This window comes from Petaurus breviceps, unplaced genomic scaffold (genome assembly GCF_028583685.1).
Source record: "Petaurus breviceps papuanus isolate PSGF00001 unplaced genomic scaffold, PetGlider_PUasm1.0 227, whole genome shotgun sequence".
Classification (NCBI taxonomy): domain Eukaryota; kingdom Metazoa; phylum Chordata; class Mammalia; order Diprotodontia; family Petauridae; genus Petaurus; species Petaurus breviceps.
The window spans coordinates 15,324,623-15,347,073 of record NW_027185896.1 but is presented as its reverse complement, the minus strand read 5'-3'; the positions used below and the strand labels follow the sequence as shown (position 1 = coordinate 15,347,073).

The 22,451-nt window shown below is 42.5% G+C and overlaps 1 protein-coding gene across 1 annotated transcript; it reads left to right on the top strand.

Moving 5' to 3' along the window:
* Positions 1 to 261: 261 nt before the first annotated feature.
* Positions 262 to 16,691, top strand: PRSS50 (serine protease 50). The gene is made up of 7 exons (XM_069095399.1): positions 262 to 321; positions 1,308 to 1,600; positions 1,709 to 1,759; positions 4,157 to 4,561; positions 7,798 to 8,096; positions 10,711 to 10,871; positions 15,976 to 16,691. Exons 1-7 carry the CDS (start codon positions 262 to 264, stop codon positions 16,219 to 16,221), a joined length of 1,515 nt encoding a protein of 504 aa, XP_068951500.1. The 3' UTR covers positions 16,222 to 16,691.
* Positions 16,692 to 22,451: the final 5,760 nt, after the last annotated feature.

Here is a 22,451-nt window from a genome sequence, read left to right as displayed (position 1 = left end):
TGATCTGTTTCTCTATCTTGATAATTCTGTCTGTATACTCTGAAGTTCGGGGTGCTGACCTTTTTGCCCTGAACAAGGTAAACGATATATGGTCTGACTGATTAAAGTAAGCTTGTTAACCCATTTTGAGTTGCTTTCCTTTATCAAAGCAGATCCAAGAACCTGTGAGCAGGCACCCTGGGGACACTGGGGTGCTTGCCGCTACACCTGGTCAGACCACAATTGGAGGACTGTGTTCAGTTCTGGGTACCAGACTCCGCAATGAGCACCTGGAAGAGAGGGACCAGGGAGAGGAGTGGAGACCCCATCTATGAAGAAGCTGTAAGCTAGCAAGTATGTCAAGCTTTATCCTCTATGCCAGTGAAATAAGGCTGTAAAGTTGGGTGGAAGCTAGATTATGGAAGGCTTTAACTGCTTGGTTATGCATTATTTTACCTGAGAGATAATGGAAGATGTTTTTGAGCAGGGGAGTGGCCATTTCACTCAATTCAAGAAGCTTTTATTAAGCATCAACTGCATACAAGGTGTAATGCTAGGGGCTGGGTCAAACTTCCTCAAGGACATAGTCAAATCTCTGCAGGGTGTGCTGGAGCACATACCAGCAGAGGGATCTGATTGTTAAATTTTCAGAGTAAGCATTTGCAGTTCAGAAGTCAGCAAATGCTACTAATTAGGGATTGATTTGTTGATTGCCTAGACTTAAGAAACTGATGGAGAAAATGTTAAGATACAGATTAATCTTAAAAGTGTGTTGTGTTTTTTGGAGAAGTGCTTGTTAAATATTTACCAGTACACCTCAGGACCTGTGCATTACAGACAGTACTTTAAGCAGCTAGGTGGAACAGTATACCAAGCATAGGCCTTTAAATTAGAAAGGCATGAGTCCAAATCCTACCTCAGACACTTCCTAGCTGTGTCACCCCAGACAAGCCTGTCTGTGCCTCCTTTGCTTCATCTGTAAAATGGGGATAATAATTAGCGCCTATCTCATGGAGCTGTTGTGAGGCTTGCGGTCACTCAGGATTTTGGACAGTGAGGAAAGGAAGAAATGACTTTCAGTCTGGGAAATACGAGAAGCACCCTCTATCCCTGCTGCATTGACAATGCTCATTTCATCCATCAGGAAAGTAGCCCAGAAAAGGATGGTAATCAACCCAAGACAACAGGGCAAGATGGTGGCGGAGTAGACAACCTACTCTATTAAGTTCTTCCTGATTCCTCAACTTCCCAAGCAAGGTGGGTGGGAGGGAGTGGCTCCGCACAGAGGGGGCTCTGAGGTCTCCGGCACCCCGGGGGGGCCTGAACAGACAGGGCCTGCGTGGTGCCCTGCACCAGGGGCTGCACGCGGAGGGAGTTACTGGGTGCCCCCCGCAGGGGGCTGCGCGCGGAGGCGCGCCGAGGCCGGCAGCTCTGGAAGGCTCAGGGAGAGGGTGTCCCGAGGCTCGCAACCGTGTGGCAGCTGCGTGGGGCTGGGGGCTGTTGGAACTGGGTCAGGTCATTCCTCGGGGGGACAGAGCAGGAAGGATGTTGGGCCCCGCCCTCCTACCGGGGGTGCCCCTGGGCGCCCCGCTCCTCCTGACATGGCTGCTGCTGTCCGGGGGTGAGGCCTTTGCCGGGGGTGGGGATGAGGGTGGGGCGGGAGCGGTCCTGCCCCTGGTGCCCCCTGACTAGGGTCCCCACTCTCTCCTCTCCTCTCCTCTTCCCACAGGCTGCGCTGCCCCTGCAGAGGAGCCGCCTACGATCCAGGAGGAAGCCCTTGGTGCGTTACCTCTGAGGGGCCGGGGAGGGGAGGCACCAAGCGTGCGGCCCACCCCGCCCTCTGGGCCCCGCCCCCGCCAACGGCCACGGCCACGGCCACTGGCGCTTCTCGTTGGGCCTTGGGGGGGGACTCAGGCCCCTCCCCTCTGGACCCGCCTTCCCCAGGCCCCGCCCACCTCTGACACAAAATATCCCCAGGCCCCTCCCACCTCTGACGTAATGCGCCCCCCAGGGCCCTCCCACCTCTGACGTAATGTGTCACCCAGTCCCCTCCCACCTCTGACGCATGTGTCCCCAGGGCCCTCCCACCTCTGATATTCTCTGTCCCCAGGGCCCTCCCACCTCTGACATGATGTGTCCCCAGGGACCTCCCACCTCTGACATTCTTTTTTCTAAGGGCCCTCCCACTTCTGACATTTTGTGTTCTAAGTTCCTTCCTAGCTCTGACATTCTATGTTCTAAACTTCCACTTATGACTTGCTATGTTCTATCTTCTAACTCTTAGTATGATCCTATGATCATAATATTTAAATCAAAAACTGACCCCACCCCCTCATCTCAACTTTCCCAGGGATATTATGAGGGTTTGTAGGCAAGATATGTTCATTTAACATGAGAAAAGTCTTCTTAATGATAGTCACTGCTCATTTTAAGATCAGTTGATCCAGCTGATTGCAGAAGAATTTGCAAATGAGTAAGAAGAACAAGATGGCCTTCGTGGAGACAGTGTTCATCCACTAGGCTTCAAAGATCCTCTAATGGAGCAGACAAGAGTCTTAGAACTTAGGGAATCTCTTATCTCTGCAGAGAAACTGTTCTTCCATCTACCTCCATGTAGGTCCTTCCCCTTTCCTGCCATTCCCTTCTCTGCTATATCTACCTCTGATCTCTCTCAGTCTATTATGGTACAAAGTAGTTTCATCTGATGGGGAGGCACCCATAGGAGCTAGGACCGGCCTTTAGGATCAAAGGTGCTTCAGCTATAACCCTGAAACAAGAAAGGAAAGGAATTCCTTGGAGATCACCTAGGCCAACCCCTTTATTATGCAGATAAGGAAATAGGGCCCCAGAAAGGTTAAAAAATCATTTGCCCATGGGCACATAGTGGCAGTCAGTGGTAAGACCTTTCATCCAGCATAAAATACATGGTATAGAGGAATTGACTACAAGTCAGGCAGGTAAATACAGACCTCTATAATTCTTCATGGAGTGACTTCTTAATTTGGCTTAAGAACACCCCACATGACTGTATATTTATGGGATCATAGGTTCATAGCCAAAAGATACTTAGTGTTCATCTACTTTAGTTGCCTTATTTTACAGGTGAGAAAACTGAGGAACAGAGAGGTTCAGTGATTGCTCAAGGTCATGTGGGTATGAAGTGGCAGAACAGGGCTTTAAACTAAGGTCATATGACTCCGTGCAAGGTCTCTTTCCACAGTCCTTTTATTAAATGTAACAAGTGTTTGTTGAATTAACAGCTAGGTGGCATTGTGTATAGAGTGCTGGTCTTGGAGTCAAGCAGACCTAAGTTAAAATCCAGCCTCAGAAACTCTCTAGCTGTTGGACCGTGGACAAGTCACTTCGCCTCTGTTTACCACTAGGGAAGGAAATGGCAAACCATTCCATTATCTTTGCCAAGAAAACCCCATGGACAGAGGTCCATGATGTCACAAAGAGTCAGACGTGATTGAAACAACTGAACAACATTTTTATAGTGCTATGGGGTTTGTGAAACATTTTTACTTGTTATCTCATTTGATCCCCACAACAACCCTAAGAGGTAGGTAATATTACTATCACCATTTTACAACTGAGGAAACTGAGTCTGAGAAAAGTTACATGACTTGCCCAGAATCACACAGCTAGGAAGTGCCCTAGGCAGGATTTGGAATGCTCTGTGCACTGCATCTCCTAGTTGCCTGACAAATAAGATTCAATTGAATGGTCTCATGAAATGGAAACAAAAACTGACTAGCCTCAAGTCCAGACACATGATATCTGGGTTCCCCTCCCATCACGATCCCTGTTTGTTAGTGAGGTCCACCATGGAGTGGTGATCTCTTAGTAATCACTACCAAGAGCTTAAGGAGATCAGCCATGAAGAGGAAGCTCACCTTAGTAATGTCTCCCATGTCTACTACCTATGGACTTAGGCCGTCTGTGACAAAGATAGGACTGGAATCATTATCGTTTTGCAGATGGGAAATTGGGGCTCAGAGAGGTTAGAAGATTTTCTCAGTCACACAGTAAGTATTAGAACCAGGATTCAAACCTGTCATTTGATCTCAAATCCAGGATTTTTTCTTTTAACCTTATAAGATGTCTGTTTCTTGAAGTGGCAACTATTAAATAGGACTTAAAAGGTTGTGGCTTCAATGGAAGGCTGATGACCCAGGATTCTAGGTCCCCTCACATGTCTGTCTGTCTCTGTCTCTGTTTCTGTCTCATCTCTTTCACCTCTCTTCCCCTCTCATCTCTCTCTTCCCTCCTACCCTCTCTCTGTCCCTTGCTCTCAATTCTCTCTCATCTCTCAGTTCTCTTTTTCATCTCTCTGTCTCTGCGTGTGTCTCTTTCTGTCTGTTTCTCTTTTCTACCACCTCTCTCACCCTTGTTCTCTCACTTTTCCTCTCTCTCCAGGCTGTGGTTATTCATTTTACTACAACAGAGTCATGGGTGGAAAACAAGCCTGGGCCAAGAAATGGCCATGGCAAGCAAGCATTCAAAAAAACGACGTTCACATATGCGCTGGGTCCATAGTTGCCTCTTTGTGGGTGCTGACGGCTGCTAGTTGCATGAATACGTGAGTTGAACCACTTCCAAGGCCCTTAGTGAGCTTGTCAATAGGTCAATCAATAGGTCTGGATAAATATCATTTGCCCTACCCATTTTATATTGTTGTTGGGAAAATACTTTGATTCCAGATCCACAGTTCTTTCCCTCTCTAGTAGGATAGTTGTGTTAGGTTGGGTGAATGGAGGGTGCCCTGGAAAACAGAAAAGGACCCAGAAAGGTAAGAGTGGATACTGTGTCACAATTCTGGCAGGGTAAGTAGGTAGAAGTAGGGTTACAGAAAAAGGAGGAGGTGGTATGGTCCTTTATCAATACAGGTGCAGGAATCCTGCACCTGACTGTATGCTGCCATGGGGAGGGGGAGGGAAGTGGATGGAGGGGGAGAAAATTTGAAATTTAAAGAACTGGGGAACTGAATCTTGTAAACTCAAAGTAAACAAACAAATTAATAAAGAAAAAAATCAATACAGTTGCAGGGTGTCTCTTTAATCTAGTTAAAAGGATCATTTGAGAGGTTCCAACTCTACTTTCAAACAATGTAGAATCACAGAATCTCAGTAGAAAAGACTTTAAAATCCCTATGACATCTCCAACAAGTGGTCATTTAGCACCTGCTCAAATGAGGACTAAAGGAATAGCCCCACCTCTCGAGTCAGCGTCTGCTTTTTTAATAACTCTAACTTTTAGATTAGTGTTAAGACTTGCTTAAATTCAGTCAGCCAACTAGTCAACAAACATTTATTAGATGTTTCCTGTGTGCTAGGCCCTGTGCTAAGTAAGCACCAGGGAAACAAAGAGGAAGAATAAATTAATAAACAAATAGATGAATGAGTCAATAGATTAATGAATGAATGAATAAGTAAGCAGATAAATAAATAAAGCCCTCAACTTAGCTCCTGCCCCTAAGGAGCTAACATCCTAATGCGGGAAGCCATATGTTAATAACTAGGTATATACAAGATCTGTTCATAATGAGAGGTAATTGGAGAGTGGAGGGCACTAGTAGCTGAGGGGGTAGGGGTGGGTTCCAGAAAGGCCTCAGGGAAACCAGGAAACAGAGGTGAGGAGGGAGAGCATTCTAGACATGGGAGACAGACCAATGCAAAGACATGAGATCTCCTAAGCTGAAATCTGTTCCTCAGAAGCTCTTCACTCTTCCTTGTGTGACCTCCTTTTGCACCCCTATCCATTCACAGCCAAGCTGATGAAGGTAAATCCTTGAAGCTATTTGAAACTAATTCTTGAAACTTTTTGAAGACTACAGTTATGTCCTTCTCTGTGTCTTCTCTTCTCCAGACTAAACATCTGTTCATTGAACAGATCCTCATATGTCATGGTCTTTAGTTCCTATATCATCCTGCTAAATCTCCTCTTCTTCTATTTCCTTCCTACAGTATAGCATCTAGAACTGAACAAAATGCTTCAAGAGAAGCACAATGGGGAAAATGTTAGATTTGAAATCAGATAATCTGGGTTTAAATGACACCATCCCCGGACCTCGGTTTCTTCCTAAAAAAAAAAAAAGTTCAATATAAATTGCAAGTTCAATATAAAACAGCAATGAAAGAACAACCTCAAATGCTAACACAATCTTAAATTTGCTCTGAAAAGCGTAGTGTACCAGACTAGAGAGGGGATGGCTCTGCTGCCCCTTTGTCCTGTTCAGACCACATCTGGATTATTATGGTTAGTTCTGGGGGCCACATTTTAGGGAGGATATTGACAAGCTTGGACAGCATCCAGGGTGGGCAAAGTCCTGAGGTTATTTCATATGAGTATTGGCTAAAGAAAATGGAAATATTTATCTTAATGAAAAATTGGGGAGCATGGTAGGGGACGGGACACACCATAGTAATCTTTAAATATTTGAAGGACTGTAACGAAAATGAGTTTAGATTTGTTCTGCTTTGTCCTAGGAGCCAGAACAAGGGGCAGTGAATAGAAGTTGCAAAGAAGCAAACAGAAACTTTCTAATGACTAGAGCCATCCCAAAGTGGAATGGGTTTTCTCAGAAAGCAGTGGTTTCTTGCTCCCTCTGAGTTCTTGGAGCAGAGGTTAGGTGATTATTAACTGAATTAGGTTATAGAGGGGGCTTCTATTCAGGTCCAGGTTGAAATTGGAGGGGGGGGAAGCAGTTGGGGTTAAATGACTTGCCCAAGGTCACCCAGCTAGTAAGTGTCTGAGGGTGGATTTGAACCGAAGTTCTCCTGATTCCAGGGCCTGTGCTCTATCCACTGTGTCACCTAGCTGCCCCCAGGGTGAGTTTATGGCCTCTGAGGTCCCTTCCAACTCTGAGATTCTCTGATTCTATGTCATTTGCAAGTCTGATAAATCTGTCATCTAATTCACCCAAGTCATTGTCAAACGCATTGAAAAGCATGAGGCCACAGGCAGATTCCTGTGGCTTCTCACAAGAGACCTCCCTTTGGGTTGGTATGATTCACTGACTCTTTGAAGATGAGCATTTTCAACAAATTCTGCATTTTGTCTCTGCTTGATGCCAGCAGTCATAAACAAGTGTGGTGGCTGGAAAATAGAAGGAAATGAATTTTGACTCAATAAAAAGAAGAACTTTATAATAATCAATACTCTACAATATTGGCACTCTCTGGATTCAGAGTGATCTCCCTATTACTGGTGGGGTTCAAAATAGCTTGAATGATCTCATATCAGGGCAGCTGTAGAGGGAAGTCCTGGTGGTTAAAGGGCCTCCTTAAGATTCTGTGACTGGGGGTAGCCAGGTAGCACAGTGAGTAAGAGCACCGGCTCCAGTGTCGGGATGACCTGGAGATTGAATCCTGGGCTCAGACACTTAGCACCCACCCAGAAACACCTGGCTATGTAACCTTGAGCAAGTTACTTAACCCCAATTGCTTTAAAAAAAAAAATTCTGTGACTGAAATCAAAACCCTATACAACATTCTCAGAAGCCATGGTGCTGTGGCCTTCATTCAAGGCACAGAACTTGCAGAGTGAATTGTCTAGTCCAGGTGTGAGGAACCTGTGGCCTTGAAGCTACACTAGACCCATCCCTGGTCTAGTCCAACCCCTCTTATTTTACAGATGAGTAGGCTATGTTCCAAGAGGTTCAATAGCTTATTCCAGGTCCTCAGCTAGCAAATGGCATAACCAGGACTCAAGGTCACATTTTCTGATTCCCCCCACCAAAAGTCCAATACTCCTTCTACTTCAATGTGATGATGACAGTGTTAATGACAATGTTAATCTCTTCCTTCTCTCCAACAGCAGCAGTAATTTAACTGTTTATTTGGGGAATCCATTACTCAGCGTAGAAGACCGTGTACATTCTCGCCGGGTCCCAGTCAAACAAGTGATAATCCATCCCTACTACCAAGAGAAAAGATACTGGTCATGGATTGGCCGTGAGAATAACGTAGCTCTCCTCAAGTTAGCCCAGAGGTTGAATTACAGCGAGTACATTGCCCCTGTCTGCCTTCCCTCCCCCAACTTGGAAGTGAAACCTGGGTCCTTCTGCTGGGTAACAGGCTGGGGCCAGTACAAAATGGCCATACCGAATTACCCAAGTAAGGAAATAGCTCCACGGGAAGAAGGATTAGCCTTGTTCTCCTGCCCTGTTCTTCATTGATCTTGGGTTCTTTCTCCTTAGGTCGTGCCCATCACAACCCTAGCTGTACCCACTCCAGCTTCTAAGTCCTTCTTGCCACATACGTGTCCATCTGCCTACTTGTTGACTAATCTAATTTTACTTATTATTAATTACTCTGATCTACTTCCTGGTCTACTATTTTCCCAGGAAGGGTATTTACCGTTTCTGAGTAAATCACAGCAGCCAAAGTTCCCTCCCTATTTCAGTCTGCAGTATCTCAGTCTGCTGACAGGTTGATTCATGGCATCTGTGTTCCATTCTGTATGCTGTCCATGACCCTCTGCTGTGCCCGGATCTCTGCTAGTTCCTGAGACCCTTCTCCAACATGTTTTCTGGAACCAAAATCATGTGTCATGATTTGATCCCAGTCCCCAGTGCCCTCCCTCCCCATTTAGTAATCCCTCTCCCCTCCTTCCCAGGAAAGCTTACATGAAGGCACAAGGGCCTAGAGATCTTCTTCCCCTTAGGAACATTTATACGTGAGCAGAGGAGGCTTATTAAGATGTGCTTTAACAAAAGAAATAGTTCTCTAATGATGGAATTTCAGGCATCAGACTTTTTCTTTTTTTATATGGAGAGTGGGGTTTTTCTTTTTTGGCCCTCTTCAAATCACTACCGATAAACCAGTGCTTTAGGGTTAAAGGGAGAGGGGCAAGGAAGAGCCAAAAGAAGCAGGAGGGGGAAGCCACTGCATCTGAGGCAAGAGGATCTGCATTTCAATCCTGAGATGTGACTTTTACCTGGGCCTCAGTTTGCTTACCTGTAAAAAGAGGGGTTGCACTCAGTGATATTGTAAGGTGCTTTCTATAGGGCCTACTGTGCTAAGTGCTTTACAAATGATCTTCATAATAATAGTGGGAGATAGGTCCTATTATTATACCTATTTTACATTGTTGTTGTTATCTAATCCAAGGTGTAACTGAGTAGCAATCCTCTTACAGAATCCCTAAAGATTAATTATTGAGATTAATTAATAGGGCTCTTCCCTTGAAGGTCTCCAATTTAATAGGGAACACAAACTCACTGTCTCTCAAGGCAGCTAGCTCCTTTTCCTTTTAAACAGCTTTAGTTGTTAAAAGATTTCTTTCAGATTGTATATACTAAAATCTGCATCTCTTGCAACTTTGCTAATTGCTCAGTTCATTCATTCCCAAACATTTATTAAATGTCTATTCTGTTGAAAGGCCCTATGCTAGGCCCTATAACATATATAATCTACCATCTCCATGGTGGATTTTTCAATGCTTGAGGACAACCCTCCTCTCCATCTCAACCGCTATGAGTCTCCTCTCAGGCTAAGCATGCCCTGTTCCATCAGGTTGCGGTTGTAGGGTTTAGAGCCCAAGGTTGGTGTAGAGGTCACCTATCAAGTCCAATCCCTTCACTTTACAGAGGGAGAGACAGAACCAGAAGGAGAAATTACTTTCCCAGGATCACGAACATTGGGTTGCAGAGCTAAGATTCACACCCAGATTGTCTGACTCCAAAGCTAGTGTTCACATGCAATCGTAGAGATAAATCTGCCTAGTTCCACACTAGTTGTCCTAAATGTAGTAAGCTCTTCGGAGCTCTGGATTTCCCTGGACTGGCTTGGAGTGAGGCTTCTGTGTTCTTTCTCCCTTTTTGACTCCCATCAAAATTTTTTTCTTATGTCCCTGGACTGAGTTCATTGGTCCTTTTTTTTTTTGAGGGGAGAAGGTAGGGCAATTGGGGTTAAGTGACTTGCCCAAGGTCACACGGCTAGTTTTTGTGTTAAGTGTTTGAGGCCAAATTTGAACTCAGGTTCTTCTGACTCCACAGACGGTGCTCTATTCACCGTGCTACCTAGCCACCCCATTCTACAATCTCAAACTCATTCTGAACCCATTGAAAAGCCTCCTAAAGGCCTGGCAAACTTGTAAGGAATTACCCATACTGCTATACAATCCCTTGGCTAGCTAAGTGTCTTATTACTTCATTCCCATTAGAAAATAGGTATGGAATGCCAGCAGATAAATAGAACGATTCCCATCCTTTCACAGTCTGAATCATTCATTCTAATTCATGGGTTACCCCTCAAAGGCCTGCTTTTATTACAGTGGAAATTATGTCATCCAAGGATCTTCTGATAGAGTATGGCATATTTAGCCTAAGAGACTTACTGGATGGCTGTCTTCAAGCATTAAAAGACCCACCATGGACATGGGGCATTAGATGTCCACTTCATAGTGGACATCCTTCCCCATCCTTTCCAGAGTTTGGGGGAAGCCAGAAGCAAAGATGAGCACTGAGGAGTTAGAAAAGCACTGTTTGGTGGTGGCAGAACAGAAAACAGGGTTAGGCTATTTCTCTGCTCCTCCTTTCCTGAACCTTCCAGACTGACTACAGTGACTGAAAGAGATTATTAGCATGTCTGTGCTCTCTCCCGTGGGCTGTGGGCTGGTCTAGTCGGTGGGGGTGGGGGGAAGCCCTAGGGGCATGGCAGGGGGATCATGGCGCACAAAAGGCTTTAACCACTCCACTGAGGTCTTTCCCACCCCAAACCCCCACAGTTCCATTGTCTAAAGACCTTATAGAAGCCGAGATCATGATCATGAGCAACGACGACTGTGACACTTTATACCATGACATCTCCGAAGTGCCCAGCATCGTCCGCATCATCTCCCCTAACATGCTATGCAGCAGCTATTACCGAGGAAGAAACGTCTGCTATGTGAGTTCTCTGCACGAGACCCAGTGCTCAGTGGTATCTAGTAGATGTTTAATAAGTGCTATTGACTGATTGAGTCATGGAGAGAAACTTGCCCCTACCTTGGTACCCATCTTTCATGTCAGAGAAGAGAATGACTTTAGGAGGAGTCATAGGAGCTTAGTGGAGATTTAGCAACACACAAACTAGGTGTCTAGAGACAGATTGTGGAACAGAATTTTAGAATTTCAGAGAATATCCATGAGGCAACTAACTAGGTGGCACCCTAGCACATAAAGCTCTGGGACCTGAAGTCAGGAAGCCCTGAGTTCAAATCCATCCCTAGATACTGTGTGACCCTAGGCAAGTCACTTTATTCTCTTTCTGCCTCAGTTGCCTCATTTGTAAAGAGAGGTTAATAATAGCATCTTCCTCCCAGGGTTATAGTAAGGATAAAATGAGATGACATTCATGAAGCACTTGGCAAACCTTAGGGCACCATAGAAATGGCACTGTTATTAATAGCCAGCCTTATGCTGTACAAATGCTAGCTGTTATTATTGTTAGCGATAACAATAATATTACATCGTTACAGCTTACACTGATAATAATAACAATAATAGATAGCATTTATTTATTGCCTCTAATGTGCCAGGCACTGTGCTAAGTGCTTTAAAACATTATCTCATTTGCTCTTCATAACGACCCTGGGAAGTAGGTGCTATTATTATACTTATCTTACATTATTGTTGTTGTTATTGCCGTATTTTAATCCAAGGTATAACTGAGCAGGAATCCCCTTACAGAATCCCTGAAGATTAGTTATCCAGCCTCTTCCCTTGAAGGCCTTCAGTATGGTAGGGAATACAAACTCACTATCTCCTTTTCCTTTTGGACACTTTTAGTTGTTAAGAAATTTCCCCTCATATTGTACTAAAATCTGCATCTCTTGCAACTTCGCTAATTATTCAGTTCATTCATTCTTGAAACATTTATTAAATACCTGTTATATTACAAGACCCTTTTCTCCCAGTCATTCTCTTCTCTGACAATGACTAAGTGCCTTGAGAGATAAAAGATGGGGGGGAAGCTGGGGAGTGGGTACCAAAGTAGGGGGAAGTGTCTCTCCATGGCTCAGTCATAGTTATATTACAAGACCCTATGCTTGTTATGTTACAAAACCCTATGCTATACCGGGGGGGGGGGGAGGAGAGGGGTGTGTGGTTAAAAACAGTAGCTTCAACAGACGGCTTTCAAGCAGTTTTCTTTTTTTAAGTTTAATTTTTTATTTTTCCCCAAATACATATAAAACAACTTTAATATTCTTTTTTTCAAATTTTGAGTTCCAAATTCTCTCCCTCTTTCTCCTCCCCTCTCACTGAGAAGGCAAGCAATTTTACATAGGTAATACATATACAGTCATGTAAAACATATTTCTATATAAGTCATGCTATGAAAGGAAATAAAAATTAACCCAATAAATATTAAAGAAAGTAAGGAAAAAGTATGCTTTAATTTGAATTCAGACTCCATCAGTTCTTTCTCTGGAGATGGATAGCATTTTTCATCATAAGTCCTTCAGAGTTGTCTTGGATCGGTGTACTGCTCAGAATAGTTAAGCTATTCATAGTTCATTATCTCACAATGTCGCTATTCCTGTATACAGTGTTCTCCTGGTTTTGCTCAGTTTACTTTGCACCAGCCCAAACAAGTCTTTCTAGGTTTTTTTCTGAGAGCATCAGCCTACTCATCATTTCTTATAGAACAATAATATTTCATCACAATCACACACCACAATTTGTTCAGCCATTCCCCAATTGATGGGCATCCCCTCAATTTCCAATTCTTTGCTACCACTGAAAGAGCTGCTATAAATATTTTTGTCCATATAGGTCCTTTTCCTTTTTTTTTATCTCTTTGGGATACAGTATTGGTGAAAGGATATGCATGGTTTCATAGCCCTTTGAGCATAGTTCCAAATTGTTCTCCAGAATGGTTGAATCAGTATACAACTTCACCAACAATGCATTAGTTTCTTAATTTTCCCTCATCCCCTCCAACATTTGTCATTTTCCTTTTCTGTCCTATTAGCCAATCTAATAGTTGTAGGGTGGTGGTTCAGAGTTGCTTTAATTTGCATTTCTCCAATCAATAGTGATTTAGAGCATTTTTTTCATATCACTATAGATAGCTTTGATTACTTTGTCTGAAAACTGCCTGTTCATATCCTTTGATGATTTATCAATTGAGGAATAGCTCTTATTTCTATAAATTTGACTCAGTTCCTATATATGTGAGAAATTAGATTTATCAGAGAAACTTGCTGTAAAATTTTTTTCACAGTTATGATTGCTATGTATTTCCCTTCATCCTATCCCTTTTACCTTTATCTCTCTCCTTTCACCCTGTCCTATTTTAGAAGTGTTTTGATTCTGACTTTTATTTCCTGCAATCTATCCTCCCTTCTATCAGCCTTCCCTTACCCCTTTTCCCTCCTACTTTCCTATGTGGTAAGAGATTTCTACACCCAAATGAGTGTGTATAGTATTCCCTCTTTGAGTCAATTCCAATGAGAGTAAGGTTCACGTGTTCCCTATCACTTCCTCCATCTTTCCCTCCACTGTAAAACCAACCTCTTTTGTGCCTCTTTTATGTCAGATAATTTGCCCCATTCTACCTCTCTCTTTCCTCTTCTCCATGTGCATTTTTATTTCTCACCCCTTAATTTTATTTTTTTTAGATAATCATCCTTTCATATTCAGCTCATACATGTACCCTTTGTCCTTCTAACTGTCCTAATAATGAGAAAGTTTTTAGGAGTTACAGGTATCATTTTCCTATGTGGGAATATAAACAGTCGAAACTTATTTAATCCCTTATGATTTCTTTTTCCTATTTACCTTTTTATGCTCTCTTGAATCTTGTATTTGAAAGTCAAATTTTCTATTCAGTGCTGATCTTTTCATCAGTAATGCTTGAAAGTTCTGTATTTCACTGAATATCCCCTTATTTCCCCTGAAGGATTATACTCAGTTTTTCTGGGTAGGTGATTCTTGGTTGTAATCTTAGCTCTTTTTCCTTCCAGAATATCATATTCCAAACCCTCTGATCCTTTTGTGTAGAAACTGCTCAATCTTGTGTTATTATTTATTTTGATTGCTTGCAATATTCTCTACTTGACCTGGGAGCTCTGGAATTTGGCTGTAATATTCTTGGAAGTTTTCATTTGGGGATCTCTTTCAGAAGGTGATTGGTAGATTCTTTCACTGTCTATTTTATTTTCTGGTTCTATGATATTAGGGCAGTTTTCCTTAATAATTCTTGAAAGATGATGTCTAGGCTCTTTTTTTTTTTTTATCATGGCTTTCAAGTAGTCCAGCAGTTTTTATCTTATCTCTCCTCGATCTATTTTCTAGGTCAGTTGTTTTACCAATGAGACATTTCACATTTTCTTCTATTTTTTTCTTCTTTTGATTTTATTTTATTGTTTCTTGATGTCTTATAAAGTCATTAACTTCCACTTGCCCAATCCTGAATTTTAAGGAATTATTTTCTTCAGTGAGCTTTTGTATTCCCTTTTTCATTTGGCCAATTCTGATTTTTAAGGAGTTCTCTTCAGTGAATTTTTGTATATCTTTCCCCTTTGACCAAGTCTACTTTTCTTTTTTTTTTTTTTTAAAGCAATCGGGGTTAAGTAACTTGCTCAAGGTTACACGGCCAGGTGTTTCTGGGTGGGTGCTAAGTGTCTGAGCCCGGTCATCCTGACACTGGAGCTGGTGCTCTTACTTGCTGTGCTACCTGGCTGCCCCATCCAAGTCTACTTTTCAAGGCACCTTTTTCTTCATTGGATTTTTGTGCCTCTTTTACCATTTGGTCTATTCTATTTTTTAAGGTGTTATTTTCTTCAGTATTTTTTGTGCCTCCTTTACCAAGTTGTCAATTCTTTTTTTATGATTTTCTTTGCATCCTTCTCATTTCCCTTCCCAATTTTTCCTCTTCCTCTCTTACCTGATTTTTAAAATCTTTTTAAAACTCTTCCATGACCTGAGGGCAATTCACATTGTTTTGAGGCTTTGGATGTAGTAGTTTTGACTTTGTTATCTTCTTCTGAGTTTGTGTTTTGATTTTCCCCATCACCATAGTAACTTTCTGTAGTCAGGATCTTTTTCTGCTGTTTGCTAATTTTTCCAGCCTATTTCTTGACTTTTAACTCTGGGCTAAAGTGGGGTTCTACTTCCAGAACGGAGGGGGTGCTATCCCAAGGTTCAGGTTTTTTTTGTTTGTTTGTTTTTTGTGCAGCTTTTTTCAGAGATAATTCTGGGAATCTGTACATTTTTGGTTCTTCCAAGGTGGTATGATCTAGGAAGAGGTGTGTTTGTGCTCTGGTCTGTGAATGACCACAAGCACTCTGTGACCAGAGCTTCAACCTCAGTACAACTCTATGGTGTATGAGTGCTCTTCTCCTCCCTAAGACTGAAACTTAGGACTACAATCAATGACTATGCCCTTTGTGGTGTAGATAAAAAGAGAGCTGGGTCTCATTCTGAGACAGTGAAGAGAATTAGTTCTAGCAGAAGAAGCTGGGCCTTGAGTTTGCACTTTACTTTTTTCCTTGCATCTTTGATAGAATGCCTCAAGGAATGGAGGGCAGAGATTGTTCTCTCCTTTCTTCCCCCACAACTGGGTATCCTGGCAGAATCCAGAAGTCATAAAAGGAGTGCAGGAATGGTGCCTGGATTTGGAATCTTGTTCTCTTCAACAATACCATGTTTTTCACTGCAAGACACCATGACAGCACCTTCCAGAATCTTCAGCAAGGATTCAGGCACCAGACACCTCTACTCTCTGTTGCTGGAGGTTCCTAAAGAATGCTTTCTGTAGCCAAATTTTCTGACTTTTCCCAAACCCATTGAATTTCTTTCAGTGTGTCTGGGGCAAACAGTATTGTATGATCACAGAGTTGTACTCACATGCAATACAACCATACTCGCAGTCATTGTATCCCACCCAGGCTCATATACTGCTTAGATATCCATCTGTACTGTGAGTTTCTCTCTACAAGGCCATGCAAACCTCAGCACATCCCCCTTCCCTATCCTCCCTAATAATGCCCTTCCTTTCTCTACAGGGAGATGATGGGAGCCCACTTGTCTGTGAAATTGACAACACGTGGTTCCAAATAGGGACAGTGAGCTGGACCTTGGGATGTATTCATCAGCAAACTCCAGGTGTCTATTCTCGGATTAGCAAGTACGTCACCTGGATACAGAATGAGATAGCAGAGCTGAACTATGCAGTCTCCACCTTCATGGCCTCCTCCTGGTTCACACATCTATTCATGCTATTGCCCATTTCTCTCATAATGGCCCTGTGAACTCCTTTCCTCCCTTCTCTGAATCCCTACTACCTTCACCTCCTCCCCACTATCAGCCCTCTACTGTTCCTGGAAGCTTTCCTTCCCTTCCTTCCAGGACCTCATGAATTCCTGCTGCTTCCCTGAGGATTTCACTCCTTTCCTTAGCCTCATGACCTCTAACATAGCTGAGGCTCAGGAGATTGAGTGGCTGAGGTTGGAGGACTGATTTCTAAGGCCAAGTGGGCAGGTAAAGGAGCTATCTGAAGATATCTGTGGCAAATTGCATAGGAGGTGAGGCCAGAAGGAGAAGAGTAGCTTCTTGGAAAAGGATAGAATACCAGGGTTCAGAGTTTAGGATATTTGGGTCCCATAGGCTTCATTGTGAAGGGGATGGATGAACTCCAAATCCCTTAGAGAACTCTGGAGAAGGGAATAAACAGAAAGAATGGCTTTAGAAATTGATAAGAAGATGGTAGCCATTCAGCCCAGTCAGAGGGAGCCAAAGGTGATCTGGGGGAGAGGGTCTGGTACATAATCTCACTCATGCTAAACAAAGAGAGATTAGCATAGTACTGTATCTTACATATAGCAGGGTCTCAATAAATTCATGTTCATTGATGGATTAGTTGATTCTCTGTTCTTCAAACACTCACACACTAACCTATGAGGAGGTGCCCTTTCTTAAGCCCACTGGACCTCTTTTTTCTAGGATTGATTATGATATAAGAGTTATGCCAGACTGTCTTATTTATGTTTGATTATGGAAACCCAAATGTCAGAGCTGAAATGAACCATGGAGATCACCTGGTCCTATTGCTTCATTTTACACATGAAAAAATTAAGACCCAGAAAAATTTCTTGCCCAAAGTTGATCAAGTGAATTAGTGGTGTTGCTGAGATTAGAACCTAGGTCTCCTGAATCACAAAATCTTGAGACTGCTTTTTTCACCAACCCACCCCAGAACATGAAGATGGAAATCTTTCCATCATAGGCCACTTTCCTGAATCCCCATCTTTCCTTGCTGCCTCTTATTCTAAAACTTTCCTCCTACCCTTCCTGGGGCCATCCTGTGCACACACAGTTCAGATCCACCATTAATATTTACTACAATGTGAGAAGATCTTTTAGGGGCTGGGGAGAGGTGACTAGATGCATTTGAAATCACATATGTAGTCTCCTATCCCTCTGTTGGCCTGATACAGCATCCAGATATTAATCATCTCTTCCAAAGCATCCCTGGCCATCATCTACTATTCATCAGCAGATTTCTTTCCCATGCTCTGACCCTTAGAGTTATGGGTTAACAGGGTAATCCCATTTCAAGAAGGGATTAGAGACTCCAGAATTAAAGTTTAATGAAATGATCCTGATGAGAAAAACTAGGGGTAGGTATCTAAAGAGACCAAATGTAGCTGCCCAGGGCATTCTCAAATGAGCTCACACGCACAAAAGATGGGAGAAGAGGGACATAATGAAAGGTGAAGACCAGTAGATGAGAGAGACTGGTGAAAACAGAGCAAGAAAGGCTAAATCTAGGCTTGAAGAAAAGCTTGAGAAAATGGACAAAAAGAGAGAAAGGGACAAAAAGGTTTGGGTGAGCTTTTGGGGAGAGAAATGAGCAAGAAGAGAAGTAACACACTGGTCTCTTGGGGGAAAGAAAAGAGTAGCTCAACTTCTTTGGAATGAATGTGTGAACGAATGGATGAAAAAACATTTCTAAAGCACTTAATATATGCAAAGCAGTGTACCAAGTGCTAGAGATTCTGCCTGACTAGTGGTATTCTGTCATTCCCCAGGAGGGCACCAGTTTTGAGCTTCTCCTCCTCCCCAGCATAACAGCAGGATCCTCCAGCACTAACACAAAGTTAATGGTTTTCAAGGCTGGGAACAATAGTTTAGAGCAAACATTCTTCACCTGGTTTCCAAAGATACCTTGGAGGTCTGTGGATGGATTTCAGGCAGTCCGTGAATTTGTGTGTGTCTATCTATTTGTCTATCTGTGTTTCGATATAATTGGTCTCCTTTGTAAATCTATGCAATTTACTTTATGTATTTTAAAATATCACTCTGAGAAGGTGTAATGGCATGCCAAAAGAAGGCAACTTCCCAGGTTCAAAATACCAGCATAGGTGCTCTCTATTTTATTCAGTGACAAACCAAGAACAGAGAAGATCAAAACATGACATCATTCAAAATGCAGCATTCACTAAGCGTGATTAAATAATCTCCAAGTACTACCCCACCCCAGGACCTTCCAATCATTCAATCAATTACAAAGTCTCTGTTCTAAATACTTCTCCACCCCTAGGCTATACCTTAATTAAGTCCACCACAAAGCCCCTCTTCTCAAATGGAGATTAGTTTCCAAACATAAGGTCAAAAGTTCCCCACCCCTGGATCACAATTGAATCTACCCCAGAGTTACATCAAGTTTAAACACAGCACTTAATACCCAAATGGAGGTCTTTTCTTCATCTTGACACGAGGCAAGTTCTCAGCAATCTTAGTTCCTGGGGAGACAAGGCTTAGCAAGGCCATAAGATACATTGCCAGTCCCTTCATGAATTTATCCTCTGTCTGTAGAACAGTCCTAGAACCCCTGAACACATCAGCAAAGCCCTCTCCCAGGATTTCTGTAAACATACAACAAGAAAATCCTTCTTCAGGGCTTCTGAACCAACAGAAAGGCTCCCAGACCCCTGCAACAACAGCACTGTCCTTCACCAGTGGACAGTATTCATTCTGTCTGCAGGACAGTCTCCAGACCCCTGCAACAACAGTACTGTCCCTCACCAGTGGACAGTATTCACTCTCTGTCTGCAGGACAGTCTCAGGCCTTCTTAACCAAATGCCAGGTTCCAGGACTTCTTCAACAGGACAGTCTTTCACCAGTGGACAAATCTGGCAAAATAACATCAAAACAGACAGACAAAGTACCAGCAAAACAGCCATGTCTCCTCAGTCCTTGGCAGCTCAGGGGGCAGGTCTCAAAAGTCCAGGGCAATTCAAAGCGGCCACCAGCAATCCTCTTAGTCTCTCTCTCTCTCCACGAGGTGCTGCTTCCAAAAAAGATCTTCTGCCTCTCTCTAGTGTCTCTCCAAATCTACATCACCAGCTCCTCCCAGTTCGGGACTTTCTTTTCACATCAACAAGCCCATCCCACAGGTGGGATTAACAAACTCTGGGTTTTAACACAATCAATTTGAAAACCAAGCCAATACAGGGGAATCTTTAATTGCCATTACTATCACAGAAGGGACCTATTGGCTTTACCAGTATAATCTGAGAAAAGTGAAGAGATATTATTAGAAATAATAACTAATTTTATATAGTGCTTACTATGTGCCAGGTGCAGTACTAAGTGCTGTTATAATTATTATCTTATTTGGTCCTCCCAGCAACACTGGAAGGTAGGTACTATATTATCTCCATTTTACAGATGAAGAAACTGAGGCAAACAGGGTTAAGTGACTTGCCCAGGATCACATAGCTAGTCAGTGTCTGTCGTGCCAGTGCAATATTTACAGCACCCATGATCACAATAAAGACCGTGACTATAAATATCACATGACACTCGATTGAAACATATAACAAACTCTCCTTATAGAGGACAGAACCAAAGCACTTATTTAGATACCAGAAAACCAAATCCCCAAACCAGTTAGCTCATTCCATCAGAGTAGTAAAGAAGTTAATAAACCATAATAATGCAGAGAACCACAGCATTCTTTAGCCTTCCCACAAACCAATACAAGATCAATATTTACTCTCAAACCTCTCTATCTCCTTGCCTGAGCTCCTCTCCGTGGCTCTGCTCTACCCTTCAGCAAACTCCTCCCTCCACTCTCTATGTGAGGACATTCAGCCTATTAGGGAGCAGAGTTTATCTTCAAAGCAGGGAAGCTTCCTGTGGGCTCTGCTCTACCCTTCAGCAAACTTGTCCCGTAGCCTCCATGTGATTACAGTCTATTGGGGGCAGAGTTTACTTTCAAAGCTGGGAAGGTCTTCAGATTCCCCCCCAGGTATATTAAGGGGTAGAAAAGATCTTCAAATTACCATTCCCATTACATTTGGCCCCAAGATCTTTCATGTCCCTTACATGGCAAAAAATACCTTAACAATACCTTTCATTACATAGATTAATGAGAGTTTAAGGATAACTGGTGGAAAACTGGTGTCAACAGAACTTTGCAGCAATATAACAGGGATAATAGAAAAGCTTTGCAACAACAATATAACAGAGACAATGGAAAATAAGCACATTAAACAATAGCTTAGGCTAGAAACTTGGGAACAAGCACTCCATCTTTCCTCCCTCGAATGAATGGGGCTCAAAATCTTGGGGTAAGGGGCGAAAATCTCTTCTCCAAAGCTACTTCAAGCTGAAATTGGACATAGAGTTGTCCCTGCCCGAAGAGGTCCCATTTGAGAGGTCAGTTCTTTAGCTGGCATTTGGAGCTTGGTTAATGCCAGATCCAGAGGTGGCACATCACAACCATGGAAAGGATGGTATCCAGTTTAAGTGATCAGGTATCTGCAGGTGGAGGGTACTGAGCCTGCAGGAAACAAAACTTGCAAAACAAGTTTAACAGACAACAGGTAAAAAAGAAACAAATAGAGGGTCAGCTGTACCTCTGGAGTCCACTAACTCAGTATTATAGCCTCATTCATGGTAGAATACATGAGTTAAAGGTAAAATTTGACAATCATCTTCTCCTGAGGAAACAACAGGCATGGTATTGTCTTTCCCATGTGCAACAATTTCAAGGACCTTTGGAACATCATTTGGTTTCTGCTTTACCCATACTTTAGCTCCCAACTTTATTCTATTAGTAGAACCAAACTCTTCAGTTCCTCTGATAGTTATTTCAGAAGTAGGGTCAGTTTTTCCAAGTGGTATTGTTTCACAAGGAATAATGATCACTTGAACTATTCTATCATTTTTACAAAACTGTATCAGTTCTTTACCCAAAATTTGCAATTTCACAATAATTTCTCCTTGATAATTAGAATCTATTACTCCAGCCAATACATGTATTCCTCAAGCTGCTAAACCTGATTTAGGTAATATCTGCCCAAAATGATTTTGGGGGACTCTCATAATATTCCAGTAGAGATATTTCTTTTCTGTCCAACCAAAAGTCTTCTAAACAATGTAAATCATCCTGCCGAACCAGGTATTCCTGGATATGGTGCTGGGACATCTTGCCTCACAGTCCAGTACTAAATATTTGTGATCTTATGTGTTTGCTGTTTTCTAATTTGCAGATGTGGGGTCATCATTCTGTCTAGAGGCATACCTTCTCCCAATGACCTATTATTCAAATTATGTAAAGCAATGAACAAATTATCTTTTCAATGTTGATACAAATTATTAGAACTTAACTTCCTTAACTGTTAAGGATAACAATCCATTCATTCTTTCAATTAACCCAGATGCTTGTGGATAATATGGAAGATGATATATACATTCTATATTTTTTAATATACAATTCCTCTTCATTACATTACTTTTGAAATGTGACTCGTCACTTTGAATCCGCATTGGGGTTCCATAATACAGACTTATGAGATCTAGAATTTTACAGGTGTTTTTCTGGGTTACTTTCTTTTTTTTTTTTTTGGAGGGGGGGAGGGTTGGGCAATTGGTGTTAAGTGACTTACCCAAGGCCACACAGCTAGTAAGCATTAAGTGTCTGAGGCCAAATTTGAACTCAGATCCTCCTGATTCCAGGGCTGGTGCTCTATTCTCTGTGCCACCTAGCCACCCCAGGGTTGCATTCTATAAGGACAAGCCATTAGTACACCTGAATAGGTGTCAACACAAGTAGATATAAATTTGCATCCTTTATCTTGTGGTAGGGGACCAATATAATCTATTTGCCAAATTTGGGCTGGAGCTTTTCCCCTTGCTATCTCCTCAGTTACTATCCAAAGAACAGTTCAATCCTTTTCCAATTGACGTATATGACATTCCTCTGCTATCTGTTTTTAACAATGAAAGAGAGATACTAATACCTCAATCTTGTGCCCACCAGTGTGTGGCCTCAACCCCTAAATAGCCAGCCATTTGGTGAACCCATTTTGCTATTACTGGATCATCCGTTGTTGTCAAAGTAGGGACAATATGTTCAGTAGCAATCTTTGCTAGTCGATCAGCATGTGTATCATACTCACATTCGTGAACATCTACATGAAAAACTGACAAGTCAGTAAGTAAAGACATGTCCCATATATCTCCCCATAA